Source organism: Melitaea cinxia, chromosome 21, assembly GCF_905220565.1.
Source record: "Melitaea cinxia chromosome 21, ilMelCinx1.1, whole genome shotgun sequence".
Taxonomy (NCBI): Eukaryota; Metazoa; Arthropoda; class Insecta; order Lepidoptera; family Nymphalidae; genus Melitaea; species Melitaea cinxia.
Window position 1 is genome coordinate 2,507,133 of NC_059414.1, and position 16,670 is coordinate 2,523,802.

Sequence of the window (16,670 nt, forward strand, 5' to 3'; positions counted from 1 at the left end):
AATCCAACGAACAAATCAAATATTTTGTTGATCATATTATTCTATCAAGTAATCAAGAAATTTTTAATGATATGACTTACTGCAAAGAGCTTTTTGCACAGTCCTTAGTTTGAGCGCAGTTCTGTACGCGGAGAAGCGAACCTCGTTCAGGTCGGCCAGGGAGTTCATCAGCTCGATCATCTTTGGGTGATCCCAGTGAGTGGTTTCGAGTTCGTGACTGAAAATTTATAAAAAAAGTATAAATACGCAGTATTTTCAATCTAGATCATCGAAATTTTCTTAGTTGGTTAGATTAATATAATTTTATCAAGAAATTGTAAATACAAAAAAAAAATTCTTAAACTTAGTAACGATACAGAAGTTATCATTTCTTTACCAACCTTATGAACCATGTTCATTATTGTTACTTTCTTTTGCAATTTGAAAAAAGAAAGCCTGAAAGTTCTCTTAAAAGGCCCCGTCAGTCATTAAAGCAATATTTATAGAAAAGCATTGTAATTATATTAATAGCAAAAGCATTGTAAACTATCGCTTTTTGTAGTCAAATTAATTTTCAACCCAAATAAGTCTTTTTTATAAGATTTTAAATTAACACGGTTATTTTTATTACTAAATTATTTAAAATTAAAACGGAATATTTATCGTGTTTTTCATTTACGGAGTCTCAAGACAAGACATTCGTAGATAATGTCGAAATATTGAGCCCGGCAAAATAAAAATAATATACATGGTACTCATAAATATCCCGTTTTAAATAATTTTAGTAAGTCCTTTAATGCTGGCAAGAGAAACATTTACAATACTTTTTGCTGAAAGTTATTCATTAGTTTAGAGGGTACCTTTTCATATAAACTTACTTGATATAATAAGGTACGTTGGCTGGTGTGACAGCTCGTTCCCAGGGCGGACGGACGGAGCCAGCCAGGAAGCCCTGAGCCGCTCCCGCTCCTCCATCCCTGGCCACTCCAGCAAGCTGCCGTGCACGTTCTTCACCACCGGCACTTAAGCCAGATACTCTGAAAGGAAATATGTTATATATAACAAAAAGGATAATTATATAACAGCCATCAAGTGTTTAAGGGATATAATTTGCATAAAAGTCAAAATAAACGTATATGCATACGAGTATATGCGGAGAACACGTCACTCACGTTACGTTGTGATCAACTTATTAGAAACAACGTAGGTACTTACTTGTAAGTCATTTCGTAATAAATGAAAAAGAAACTCAGTTAATTTCTATTAAAATTTAGAAGTTGTCAGTAGTTGATTTAGTTTCCAATACATTTATTGTGTTTATTAATAAGCATTGAATTTATAGCTTATGAAATACTTTCAACACTTTTATTTCATCACTCTTACCGTGTATTCAAATCCTCAAGTCTCGCAACCAAATGTTCGGGCAACTGTATATTATCTCTCGCCAACGCCTGGGCTTGGCCTCTCAGTTCGTCTACCAGCCTCTTCAGAGGTGGAAGCTGTGCTCTTGCCCGAGACACAGCATCGAGTTGGGCACGCGCATCTCTCGCATCTCCCGGTGCACGCCATGATGCCCGAGCAGCTTCCGCTGTTTGAACGCGAGACGCTAACTCGTCGAGTGATGTCGTGAACGTGCGTACGCGCTGAAAAGAAGGGCAAAAAAATATATAATCAAAATCATATTAAAAAATTGTAATAGGCTATTGAAATAGGCTTTATATATCTATATATATAATCTACATCCGAATCGGGGGTAGTTTTAATTTTTACCATAATTAAAGTTTTAATTTGTAAAATGATGATTCGAAGGTGCTTTTGAAGTCTTTTTGAATAAAATTATTTTTCATTTTGATTTTGACTTTAGAATCGTAAACTTACAAATTAAAATTACATGCGTTTTTAATAATTTAATTATGATTACAGTGAATCTACCACCTAATTGGAGATCTGGAGCGAAAAATCGGAAAAAAAAAACTCCACATTAAAAAAAAACTCAGTTATTATTAATTTGTTTGTTCAAACTAAAAACTCTGATTCTTTAAAAAAAAAAAAAAACAACTGTCAATTTTTATAAATTTATTATTTGTTATTAGAAACCTCAGATTAGAAACAATAAATGCTGTCAATAATTGTGTTTGCTCGCAAACGAAAAAAACGACTTCAATTACATCGACAAGTAACCCAAAGTACCTAATTAGACGAAAAAAAAAAAACAAGTAAATATGCCTCATCAAAGATTACTTAAAAAGTAGAAAACAGATCTCAATAAAATTTAAATTGAAATACAAGAAAAGTATCAGTTTTCGAATAAAACAAAAATCATTGAAATCGCTATACTAAGTGAAAAGTTATACGGTACAATACAACGTAGGTCGACGAAAAATCAATCAAGTAAATACGCATTATTACCGAAAAGTACTTGTTAGATCACAATTAAATTTAAATGGAAACACATGACACACACGACCTTTAGATTAAAACCAAAATCATCGAAATATATTACATCACCATTACTAGACGATGTATTCCAAAGAACTTAATTGATCGATGTTAACAGATTTTTCGAACAGCGATAAAAGGTACTGGTGGATTACGATTTATGATTACTTTGGACTATTAAAAGTTACATAATTAGTAAATATAAAATAATACAGATGATAAAAATATAAACTGAAAAGAAAACTATTTAGTTGCATTATTTGATAATATGCGGCGACCCCATACTAACCTAGTCAATATATGTGTATAGTAATCCAAGATTTTAGAAGAATAAGGATGTAGTACGAAAAAGTATTGAAAATACCTTCATATTTAGATGATTTCTTTGATACATAGCTTAAAACACGTTGTGATCTTGTTACAGGAATGAAACACTGTTGTAAAAATATTATTTTCGCGAATTGCATCCTCGGCTGTCTATTTAAAGTTTGATGTCGCGGTTTTACGATGACAGGAATGAACGAATGACTTCCTTTATCAAACATAAATTTTTATAAATAATCCTATAAGTGTATTTTTTGTTTAGTTTCTTTTAAGCTCTCATTTTTAGTTTAAACTGGTCCTGGCATATTGGGTATAATTTGCTCACACTAAAAACTTCTCCATCATTATCTACAAAGCGAACGTTTGAACTACTAATTCTAGGAGTAATTTTATAAATAACACAAATTGTAATTTTTTATTTGTGTTCGGTATTATCCTTTAATTTTATTTAAGCTTTTTCATTAAATGCTAAAATAAAAAATAAAATAAAAACATTTTAAATTTAAAAATTGAGTTTAATTTGTATTTGTGTTTTTTTTTTAATTCAATTTGTCACCTTATTGTAATACTTATATGTACTCGCGATAATTTCCATACTCATTAGTGATAGCTATCAAATTCTATAATAATGATAGTTATCTATACTTATCAGATGACATGAAACTTGTTAAATCCTACCCAAAGATGGTTTAAAAATCAGATGATAAAATTTAGATTTTGGCTTACTTAAAGAAACTCTTGTGCTTTATCCGGCGAACTTTGTAAAACCATATTTTTTGTTAACGAAAATATCGATTTTTTCTAATTTTATTTAATTAAAACCTTATCCTAACCATAAAGAACACAATAAAAAAGGACAATGATACTTTGTGTGGCCGTTTGGAAGTTACGCATGTACATATATTCCGATATAGTTATATATACGCAGACACAACAGAAATATAATCTCCAATTCTAAACCAAACCCGCTTTTTACCTATAAAGTTTAATTGACTTTTATTCCCCAACCATTCAAATCACGAACAAAACTGGATAAACTAATCAAACTATCTATAGTCTACTATATATAAACTATCATTTAAACATAAAATAATTATTTAGAAATATATTACAGGTGTAGTGTAATTAGGTAAGTTCTGTCAAGATCCCCAGTAGTAACCTTGCAAAGGAACGCGGCAACCTTGTCAGGACGACTTGGGTTACCAAGGTTGTCCCACTTGCAATACTAGTATCATGTATTGTAAGATAAGAGTCTTCTATTCATTTTAATATGTTAAAATAACTTTGGAGCAGAAGTTTAATGGAATTGTCTTTCGACAACTTTAAAATACTTATAATTTGATACCGTTTTCTACAATACCTCGCCCTGTTATTTTTCGTTTTGATTTCTTGCCCTTGTTTTTTTCATGCCCACTTATTTTATTCAAAATACGATTCCTTTTGCATAAGAGGAATAAAAAAAATAACAATAATTTAAATTTCGAACATGTGTGCATAATCTATTTATGGAACGTGACCATGATTCATGTGCCTAATCGGAAATGCCGGCAATTTAGAAAAATAGTATGTGACTATGCCCGTGTTTTCATTATCTGTCTAGAAGTATAAATGAAAACAGCTTCGAAGCATAAAAGTTTTTTTTTTTATTCTATTTAAAAGTGCTTGAAATTAGATAGTTTTTAGAATTGTTTTGTTTATTATTATTATTGTAATTGACTAACCTAAAATTTGTTATAAAAGTTAAACTTGAAATGTGTTAACATCACGTTTTTTTTTTACAGATCGGTAAACAAATACATAATAATTGTAACATAAACAAGGAAATAAGAACATAAATTAATGAACAGGAAGTTCATGTCATTCCATCCATCCTGTTTCTATTAAAATGACGTTGGTTGTCGTTAAATAATAAACAGATTTTTAAGGTTTCCTTAATATCCGCGAATCTCTACAAGTTAAAAAGAAAAAAAAAATGTTCTTGATTTAAATCAAGTTCATCAAATTTCAGAACGTTCTTTCAAGGATAATACTGCTGCAAAAAAAAACAAACAAAATATAACTAAACAATTAACGATATCATATTTCCATATAAAAAAAAATAAGTATTGTTAAGAATTCGTGTTTTTTATCATTATATTTCGTGTGAATATTTGTAGGTTGATATCACTATATTATAGTACACAACTACATATATCATATTACCATATGATTAACTATTTTATGGGCCATGTGTATGTATACATCATTACTTTAGCGCTGCTATGTCATAACAACATATTTTATGTTAAACTAGCTATGCCTGCGACTTCGTCCGCGTGGAATTTAACAAAACGTTATTGTTCAGTTCGCAGTTATAGCGCAGTTATAAAAAAAAAAAAACTAAAATAAAAGTAGCTTAAGTTACTCCTTATTACATCAGCTATCTGCCAGTGAAAGTCCCATCAAAATCAGTCCAGCCATTTCAGAGATTAGCCGGAACAAACAGACAGACAGACAGACAGACAGATAGACGAAAATTGTAAAAAAAACGGTTATTTTAATATTGCAAACAGATACTCCGATTTTATTTGTTTGAGACGCAATCTAAAAATGCCGCTAAGGACGGAAAAATATATTTGAAAAGAAATCAAAACAATACGGTGTGAGGTTTGAAAAAAAATTGACATAAAACAAGCTCTTAGGGCTAGCTTTAACTACTAATAAAATTCCTGTTAGCCTATCAGTCACTTATGTTCGAGATAAACTAGCCGCGATTCAGGCCCTAAAACATTGTTATCTTTGTACGAATGTCTATTATATTAGATCTATGGTTAAACATATTTGATGGTAGCTCATAAATCTTTAACTCAACAATATGTTAATCATTCGACATTAATTTAAACGACAATTAATTATACTTCAACTAACAAAACAATTAATTATATTACTAAACGGTACATTGTTCTTAACATTATATCAGTAAGGTATATTACAGGACTTCAATTTTAGTAAATCATTAAGTCACAAGGTACCCCACGTTGGACGGGATCCTACGGGTGCGCCGGATGGGGCAAGAAGCACTAATGCGGAGGTGGGGGGAGGACCTGGCGGAGCAGCCGTATGGCACACGCGTAACGGCTGCCTTGCGCCCGGTCCTTGAGCGGTGGATGCGCCGTAAGCGCAAACCCCTCACCTTCCGTCTGACGCAGGTTCTCACCGGGCACGGCTGCTTTGGTGAATACTTGTGTCGGACGGCCCAAAGGGAGCCGACGACTGAATGTCACGATTGTGGCGCGGCGGTGGACTCTGCCCAGCACACCCTCGAGGTGTGCCCGAGATGGGCGGCGCTACGTCGCGATCTGACGACAGTCCTCGGAGGGGACTTGTCACTGCCGAGCGTTTTCACCGCGATGCTCGGCGACGACGAGTCCTGGAAGGCGATGGTCTCCTTCTGCGAGACAGTAATGTCCCAGAAGGAGAACGACGAGCGGATGAGGGAGGGGGCCGCCGACGAGGCCTCCGTCCGCAGGCGACGAACGGGGGTGCGTAGGAGGCGCTACTTAATGCGTTTCCAGTAACGCCCCTGTGCCCATGTCGGGCCGGGATGGGAACCCGCTCCTGCTAGACATGGCGTCGTCGGGATTGTTCAGAGGTGAGCCGGATAGTCCCATGGAGGAGAAGTCTGGTCTTTTCGCCGAGGCCAGCCTGTCGCTGGAGGGATCCTGTTGCCTGCAGATCCGGGACCCTCCAATTAAAGCGGCTGAAGGCTCCCGCAGGGGTTTTGGTCGGTAGTGCACCCCCAAGTGCTAAGCCGACATACGGTCTAGGAATGCCTACCCGGGCATCCTGGATATCACCCGTAAATGGGTTACCCTGCGATATCAAAAAAAAAAAAAAAAAAAGGTAAAGAAGTTTAGCGAAAAATAATAACAGTTTATTTTCTGTTCTCATTATTTCATGGCGTTTTTCTAAGTTTTTCTTAAAGATATACGTATTAAATAACTATCCAATCTATATTAGACCTTACTATCTATGCCTATCCTCCCTATACTACACCTATTATAGCGCTAACGATTCCTTAAATCTATCTAAATATAGGATATAACAATTATCAAATTATTATATATAGCCAATAGGTATACAAATAATTTGATAATTGTACCTATCAATGTCCCCAACGTTGGTCCAAACATTCATCAAACGTTTGACCAAAGATCATTAATATTAATGAAGATGTAAATACAGAACATTAACTTCCAGATTTGTTTCCACGGAACCCGAATAGACTCCTCTTGCCTTGCCTCTCACGTTGCCATTACGACCGTAATCGACGCACTCGGCTTGCGTTACTCGCATACCATAGCAGGCGAAGATATAGCTGTCAAGGAAATGACAAGGCGTTCGTGCCTAATCTACAAAACATTTCATTTAACATAATTCGATTTGTAAATATAATAAAGAGTCATATGTCATAATTATAATTTTATAAATATTTAACGTTGACTATTTTATTCTGTAACGTAGTCATTTTATTGTGACTACAATAATGTAGTGACAATAAAATTATTTTATTTATTTTAACGAAATGCTTTCGACTATTCGAGATTCGAATATTAGAAAAAAAAAAGAAAAACTATAATATCTTTATGTTTTTTTTTTTTCAATATTAGTTGTACTTTATGTTTGTGATTTTAATAATTACTTTGAAACACAAAATTATATTATGTTTGAAGAAGAGACTGCTCAATTTCAGAACTGATTTAAGTGAATTCAATAATTAACACAAAGATTTAAGAAAATTTTGTTCAACATTTAAGTTCCAAATTGAAACGAAATATTTTCGTTTGCACCTGAATGCAGGTACGAAGTCGTTTCATTTCTTCCGTTTTGATATCGTCAAAAGAAAAATATTTCCATTTTATGAATTCTAACTAAAAATCTTGGTCATTTTTCAAGAATAAATACGGGGACACATCCAGAAAGCATATTTCAGACGTATCCTTAAAATTCAGGGCTGGCGCGTGTGACGGATTGTGAATTTTATCCATTGTACCATGTTTTAGCATCCCATATTGTGTGGTAATAGGGACCATTTTTCTTCCTACATTTTCGTTCTAGGAATCCCAATTCCCGGAGCAATAGAATAATAACGTTTAAGGTAATTCTATTAGGCTTTGTGCTCTAAACGTATCATTTGTCACTGCTTCGAGTATTTTTTTTGAGTTCACTCTTTAGGAAACGATATATTAAGGCCCGAGGTATGAAAAATTATGGGAATTAAAATCGTGTAGTGTCGCTGAGAGAGACGCTTTCGTACCAATACGAATAGAAAGCGTCCATTTATGTTTTCATTTTGTATTGTTATTATAACTAGCGACACGCCCCAGCTTCAAACGGTTACAATGCTGATACTAAATAAAAAATAAATATTTGGAATATAAGCTCAAAAAAAAAATGTTTATTTACGACATCACATTAGAGACCTCTAAAACTATGAGTGTTCCTCTACTATATTATGCATTTATTATACATATAAACCTTCCTCTGGATTCATTCTATTTACTAAAGAAAATTGCATCAAAATCCGTTGCCTAGTTTTAAAGGTCTAAGCATACAGGCAGCGGGAAGCGACTTTGTTTTATACTATGTAGTGACAGAGTATGTTAATATTTAAATACCACACACGTTTTTGTTTTGTATTAAATTATACCAAAACTTACAAAGTTCAGCGTTACTAAAATTTGGTCATATGGTTTGTAAAGTTTGTGTTAGTCTTAGGTTATATTTGGACAGTTACTACAAATGTCATCACGATTCAAGCACGCGTATATAAAACTAAATTTAACATAATAGATGATTCATGAATTATGAATACATGCACTAAAATCTCTAAGTCAACAATTTTAATACGGTAACATCGCAGTTTCTACTGCCTCTTTTGCAACAAAACATCACATTTATCGGTTTATTTGTTCTTGTGCTGTTGTTTTCAAAACATTCATAACAGACTTCATTATTCGTCTAGCCCGTTGGTGCAGTTTGTACCACTACAATCTGCTCTAGAGGTTGTGGAGTCAATTTCCGCCCGGTATCTAGTTTTTTTTTTCAATTTATTGGCCAATACATAACAAATACATTACACTTTGCAATTTAAGTACCCACGGAAACCTCGCGGGTTTATCTAGGTACAGAGTCACTCAGTTAATTTACCCCGCAAACGTTGTTTTGCCATATATGTTATTAACCCCCTTAATGCCCCCCCCCCTCCGCATTATAACTGAGGGGTATGAAAAATAGATGTTAGCTGATTCTCAGACCTATCCGATATGCACATAAAATTTCATAAAAAGCAGTCCAGCCGTTTCGGAAGAGTATTGTAACTAACATTGTGACACGAGAATTTTATATATGTATTATTCATTAATATGTATATATAAAGTTGTTGTAAAATGTAATATAAAACTATCACTCATGTACAATACACACATACAATCACTATGATGATTTCAAGTTGAACTAAACTAAAGGACGGACTTTCGACTATTGTAGACATCTGGGCCATTTAAATACAGTCTGGAAGTTTCCGACGGTACCTAAAGTTTAAATAGTTTTAGGACATGGCTCTTGGATTAAATATTTATTAGTTTAGTTTAATTTTAGTATTAGGACCCGTTTCATTGTGGTATGCCACAGATAAAACATTATACTTTAATTTTCTTTTTTACCATGAAACTTTAGCAGTCAAATATTTAGCAGTGCGAGACTAATTGTAAGTTTTAGTTTATAAGTTAAAAGTCTGTTTTATGCCCTGTTTATAAAATCTACCATTAAATTATGAGCCAGATAAATTTTATAGGAAACCGATAAAATAGTTGCAGTGAAAACTTCTATAGTTGTTATGTACTTAGGAGTGATGTAAAAATATTTCTAGTTAGTAGTAAAGGAATTACAAAGATTTGTTCGATAACAAAAGTTGTCGACTAAAAAAACAAACTACCAAGAAAATTTTACTGCTTACAATATCGACAAAAATAATTAATTTTAAAAATTTCGTGCGTAAACTTTAAAGTTATATCAAAATAGTCACCAGCGCATATGCATGCTCAGCGCTAACATCGCAAGACTAATTATTTTAAATTAAAATTAAAATTGATATTTCAAACAATACTATTCTATATGCTATAAGTACACCTATGCCTGTTTGTATTCACTGATAATAATATCCACCGCAACATGGTTGCCTGGTAGTGATAGCTTTTTAGCTACAAGGCCGCCATTGTACAAAGCTAAGACTATGTCGTGAATCTAAATATATTGGTATTATTATTATTATTATTTTGTAATATTTGTTATTATTATTATTTAAAACTTGAACACATTCTTTATATATTAACTAACTTTAGCCGTGTTTTACCTTTGCAATTCCCAATGACAAATGTATAAAAAGTAGCCGTTATATTTCAAACTCATATCTAAGCTATCTACGGGTATGTATTAAGTTTTATTTGCGATTTTTATCTTTTAATACTATTTTATTTATAACAATGTTTAACGGACTATTTTAAGAAGGCAGGTGCTGTAAATGACCTTGTTAACACTAAGGTAATTTTAGGGAACGAAAAAAGGTTCTTTAATTGTTATATCAGTCAAAATAATTCTATGCCATTATAATATAACAAATACGCAAATTTTTAACTCGGATGTTTGTTACACATTGCAGCATTGCAGCGTCAGGCAGGTACAAATTTCGAAAAAGATATATCCTGCTGACCTACCTCAATGAAAATATATAGCAACATTTAGAATCAAAGAGGACAACACTCTATTTGAACCGACAGAAGTGCAGTGAAGCATTTAATTAATTAAAAACGATATTTTAAAAGGGTGTCAACGCGTCCCTATAAAGCCGACAGGCTGTAATTAAGAGGTAGCGGACTGTAGAGCTTAATGGAATAATTGGTAGGTATTCTGTACAATTTACAAGAGGGACAGTTCGTGAATCGAGTTACGTTTGAGACATTCAACAATTAATTGCTTTCAATTTCAAATTGGAACGATATTTTGTTAGCTCTGAAACGAAACACGCTTATTTGAAGTTAAATAACTAAAAATCTCTTTGAAGCGTAACCTTTTAAGACCCTTTAAAAGCTACTATTAAGGAGTAAGCGCTCTGCGCGTTTTTAGCTGTATCGACGTTTCTGGCTATTGTTTCGCTAAGATTCGTTCGACACCTCTGAGAAACGAATCCTCGATTTTAAGCTTCTAACTGCAAGAAAATGTGATGAACGCCAATAACACACGTAGCTGTTAATAATAATCTGTGTTTTCAGGTAAAGGGTTTAGAAATATGTGAAAATCAATTTACATTTTTTCCTATGGAAAGATTTTGTTTTCGTTATTACCTCTGTAACGATCTAGTCTAAATTTGATTAGGATACATATCTTAATCGGGCTAAGCTTTTAAGAATAATATTTTGTATATCGTTTTTCTCCAGAATATCGATATAAATGCTTACTAAGAGCAAGTTACGAGTTAAACACACGGTAAAAACATAATCAAAAACGAAAGTTAGCCATTAAAGTCCACGATGACGTCGATTTCACCTCTAATGAGCAGTTCTGCTGGTGGCTTGATCGTTAGAATTATTTCCAAGCACTTGAAGTCTTGTTAGCTATTTCTTCTATTCGTGAATGGTGAAATGCAGTGGTATTTACTTCGCATTTTACATCTCATAGATGACATATCATCGCAGTGATCATAACTGGCTATCGCTGGTGGTTGCATGTTTGATTCCCGCTTTAGTTTCGTTTAGAAAATATAATATACTTTTGTCACCACGTTTTCATGTTACAGGTTGTATGGAATAGATCGCTCTTGTAGCGATAAGACCGCCTTTATCTATTTCTTTCTTTCGATGTAAATTTTTTTTCTCTGATAGTGTACAATATAGAGTATTTGTATTTGTATTCGTATTCGTATTCATATTCGTATTCGTATTCGTATTCGTATTTCGTTTCGTATTTGTTTCAAATATTTTTTTTGATAGCTAAGATAGTATTAAGTACGTGGTTTAAATCTTCTCATTAACATTAAAAACCGATTTTATTAACTAAATTGCAATCGGTGTTTTGTTCAATGGTGGGTTAGTATTTTATTTTAGAGACTGTCTCTTCAGTAGCTTTTTCAAATAATTTTATATTCGCCTAAAAATTTATAAAGGTCCAATCAATCTCTTGCGTATCTTTTCCACTCAATCACATAGATGGTTAAGTTTTCCACTATTATTTTGGCACTATTGAATGCCACTACGATGACGAGTGGAATGTTCATTCATTTGGGTTAATCCGTAATATATTAATATTTTTATGTTGGTACGCCACATGATAAGGTTAGTAGAACGTTTCAAACTAGGAAGTTGAGTTTTACAGCTCCTTAGGGTATTTTCTACTACCGTGATGTCTATTTTTGGTTTAGTGCTAGAGATTCACGAAACAGATAGACAGACCACACAATGTGTCGGTCACGACTGTTTAGATATGCTAAGAAAGTGAATATTTTAAATATACTTGTATAGGATTTATCACAATTCTTAAAATCGAGTATTTCTATGTATTTTCTGTACATTCATTTATAAATAAATAAAATAAATATCTCATAACACACACACACACACAGTCACACACACACACACAGTCACACGCACACACACACACACACACACAAACGGTCGTCTGTTCCTATGTTAAGCTACTTAATTCTGGTATTATAGAAAATAGCCGACTAAATTTTTTAAAATTAATAGAAAGAGAAATAATATATATAAATACAAATATTACCCAAACTGAGGCGGGCAACTTCAATATAGACTGAACAAATATTTACAAATAGAAACTCCAGAAGTGTCAAATTTTCATCAAATACAGATTACCGTCTAGCTTTAGAAGAATATTTAGTATTTGGGGTTAATATATAATTTTTTTTTTTTTTTGGATTATATATAGATTTTTGGTACTTAAAAATCAAAAACAAAGTAAACAGTTTCATTTAACCTATATATTACACTTATAAAGTAGGGTATGGAGCTATGTGCTTCTATGGATGTATGTAATTGCTCAGGTACTGCGTCAAAGGTTCCCTAGCAATGTAGTTGTAATGGCACCATTTGCAACCATAGGATAACATCTTGAATATATTTTTGTTGCCTATGTTTTGTCGAAATATCATGCATTTTTATGTTATTATTTTTATATATTAATACTAGCTGATCCTGCAAACATTATTTTGCCATATATGTTATTAACCCCTTTACCCCCTTACCCCTGTATCTTAGGGGTGTGAAAAATTGATGTTGGCCAATTTTCAGACCTACTCGATGTGCACACAAAATTTCATAAAAATCGGTCCAACCGATTCGGAGGAGTATGGTAACTAACACTGTCACACGAGAATTTTATATATTAGATAAATCTATGAGTTCAAAAAATATAATCGTCAATTGATTAATACTCACGTAAAAACTTTCTTACGTGACTTATATTGATACCGTTTCAAACATTTGATTCGTTGACAAATTATTTTGCCTATCGCTTAAACAACTTGTCTACTAACTATTAATTTACTGTAGTGTTAGTTATTCTACCCAAATATTTAATTTCTATAAGACTTTCGTGATAAAATAGTATGTTTTCCTGAATCTCCCTCTATCTTTATACTTTCTATCAACAATTCAGCCTGTCCCACTGCTGGGCATAGGCATTTTCCTTCGTGTAGGAGAAGGATTGGAGCTTAATCGTTGGCGGATATATTCCCTGCTATGAGTAACTATCGCTATCAGATATAAAAAAAAAATCTTTATAGAAAAAGTAAAATAAAAAACCTACATCCACAAATGTCAGAACATTAAACTAATAATTGTAATTTTAAGCAATTTACAGTTATTCGAGATATTATTCGGGTTCGTTCGCATATAATCGGATCGCTACGTATCGGTTCGTTTCGTCTCGTGTTACTTATCTATGACAGAGACAGAGCGACAGCAGACGTAGACACCACATAACGAAATGATCAGTATCGATCAATCATTGTACCTATAATAGGAGTGTCTTATAACATTGTCGCGTTTGTCTTCTTTTTGTTTTTTACTGACAACAAATGTACCTTTAAATTACCTGTCATAAAAAAATACAGGTTGCGACTTTTAGACTTCGAGAAAAGAATGAGGTTCTATTTGACAGTATTTTTAACCGACTTCCAAAAAATGAGGAGGTTCTCAATTCGACTGTATTTTTTTTTTTTTTTTTTTTTTTATGTATGTTACATCAGAACTTTTGACTGGGTGGAGCGATTTCGACAAATTTTCTTTTAATCGAAAGGTGGTGTGTGCCAATTGGTCCCATTTAAATTTATTTGAGATCTAACAACTACTTTTCGAGCTATATCTAATAATGCGTTTTTACTTGACGCTTTTTTCGTCGACCTACGTTGTTTTATACCGCATAACTTTCTACTGGATATATTTTGATAATTCTTTTTTTGTTGGAAAGGAGATATCCTAAGTTTAGTACCATGATAAGGAAACCAGGATCTGATGATGGGATCCTAGAGAAATCGAGGGAACTTCTTGAAAATCCGCAATAACCTTTTATTAGGTGTATCGATTTTAATAATTTTTAATTTATTCGAAAGATGATGTTTGTCATGTGGTCACATATAAATTTTATTGAGATCTGATAACTACTTTTTGAGTAATCTTTGATAATGCGTTGTTACTTGACTATTTTTTCGTCGATCTACGTTGTATTACTCGTCGATGTAATTGAAGTCGGTTTTTTTTTTCGTTTGCGAGCAAACACAATTATTTATTTATAACTGTTATAATAACTGTTTACTGGACTGATTTTGATGTTTTTTTTTTTTGTATTCGAAAGTAAAAAAATCATAATTAGCAGAACAGTTTATTAAAATTATTATTCGACTGTGATATTATCTCATATAAAAATAATTACAAAAAAAAAATAACGTGATGCTATTCAGTCTATAATCCTCAATTGACACACCGAACTACGGAACCGATTGTCATGGAAATTGTTAAGTGCATAGATAGCTTGAAATTCAGAATAACACATATGCTACTTTTTATCTCAAAATTCCTATGGGATCGGACCTACGCGGATGAACCGCGTTGCGCAGCTAGTATTAGAATAAATGTTTATATCTGTAGTACCTAAGATAGTACCTAAAGTACGAGTACCTAAAGATTACCACCTTCAAACAGACAAATATTGTACCAGTTATTATGTATAAAATCTCTATGTCCATAACTATATCTATCAAACACTAGTTTTTTCCATTAAAGTGAAATAAATGGAGCGCAAGACTCTTTAACGGCTCAGTATGCGCTACTCATTATCGGAGGTCAGCGACCTCACGGTAGGCTGGTCGTGCCTCAGAACATGATCACGTTAGAAGTGGAATCTAGTATTTTGATAAGGATGAAAATAATGATATGGGTAATATACGAATAAATGTGTTGTAAATAATTATGTATTTTATTTAGATTATATAGAGATATTACTTACGTAACATGTCATTACAATTAAAAAATAATGGGGTCAATTTATAAAAAAAATATATTATTTAGACTTTTAAAGGATATGTTTACCGATGTCCAGAGTAATGTAAAAGTTTAAGATCGAGCTTTGGCATCTTAGAAACTATAATTTTCTAAATAAGATTTCGTTTCACTAAATAAAGAAAAAAAGTTCTTTTTAATACATGTCAATCTTGAGATAAGTTTAGATAAACAAAAAAATTAACTCCACTTTAAGACTACAGTGGATTATTAAACATAGCACTCATAGCACTTCCTTCAACTTTCACTTCACGTACGCTCTGAGTCAAGGTAGAGATTAATATTATCGAAATTATTGACACGAAAACATTATGACAGTTCGAATGTGGATTGATTAACGCACGGTTACTATATTCATATAATTGTTTTTGTTAATTAAAATGAGACTGACTTCAATTAACACCGACAAGTACAGTACAATACATATTATTAGGGATAATTCTGCTAAATAGTCTGATAAAAACTGTTAGTCAGATCTTGATCAAATTTCAATTAGACCACGTGGCAATTACCAGCTTTTGATTAAAAAAAATATATAAAGGCTTTTTAATCAACGGCCCCCAGTAGGATTTTCTCCTGTGTTGGGGGTCTAGATATTACACACAATACACAAGCACAAACGCCCAGACCATATTTATTTAATTGAATGTTTGTCATGTGCGGGGATCGAACCCGTGAGCGCAACAGCCAGTGCTGTGACCGCTGCGCCAACGCAACGTCATAAGTATCAATATCGTCATCAAAATCGGAATAAAGAATAAAAAGTATCGAGGTAACACACATAAAAATAAAATCGAATTGAGAACCTCGTTCTTTTTTTAAAGCCGGTTAAAACGATTATTTTAGCTTACGAACCGTTAGTAATTGAACACGACATTTTCAAAAGCAAATATATATTAGAACTAGCTTTCCGCCCACAGCTTCGTCCACGCGGATTACCGGCACGGTTTAGGTTGTTCCGTTTTCTCAAATGTAGTCTATGTCACTTTGTGATGACGACTGAAGAAAGTGTTTTCAATAACAAAAATAAAACTGAACCGATGAAATCTATGAACGCGCATAACATCCGAAGGACTGCACCAGATCGGATAACTTTTTTTGTGTTCTTTATTGTCACAAGGTTTATATTAAAAAAAAAGAAGATATACATATTCACAAAAAATATGGCGTTACAAAGTTTAATATCTCAGTTAGATGTACATGGAAAACGCAGATGTTATAGTTATAGTTTTACGAAACGTATATAAGACTATAAAACAAAATATTTATTCAACGAAGATTTACTATTAACCTACTTTTCTAACAGGAAATATATTT

At 32.8% G+C, this 16,670-nt stretch overlaps 1 protein-coding gene across 1 annotated transcript in view; it reads right to left on the minus strand.

The window, feature by feature from the left end:
- Positions 1-16,670, minus strand: part of LOC123664217 (dystrophin-like) — a 132,324-nt gene that overhangs the window by 15,299 nt on the left and 100,355 nt on the right. Inside the window, exons 8-10 of the mRNA XM_045598813.1 lie at positions 1,363-1,622; positions 858-1,016; positions 81-217 (exon numbers count right to left, since the gene is read on the minus strand). Of these exons, the coding sequence (XP_045454769.1) occupies positions 81-217; positions 858-1,016; positions 1,363-1,622 (556 nt within the window). The remainder of the gene's footprint in view (positions 1-80; positions 218-857; positions 1,017-1,362; positions 1,623-16,670) is intronic.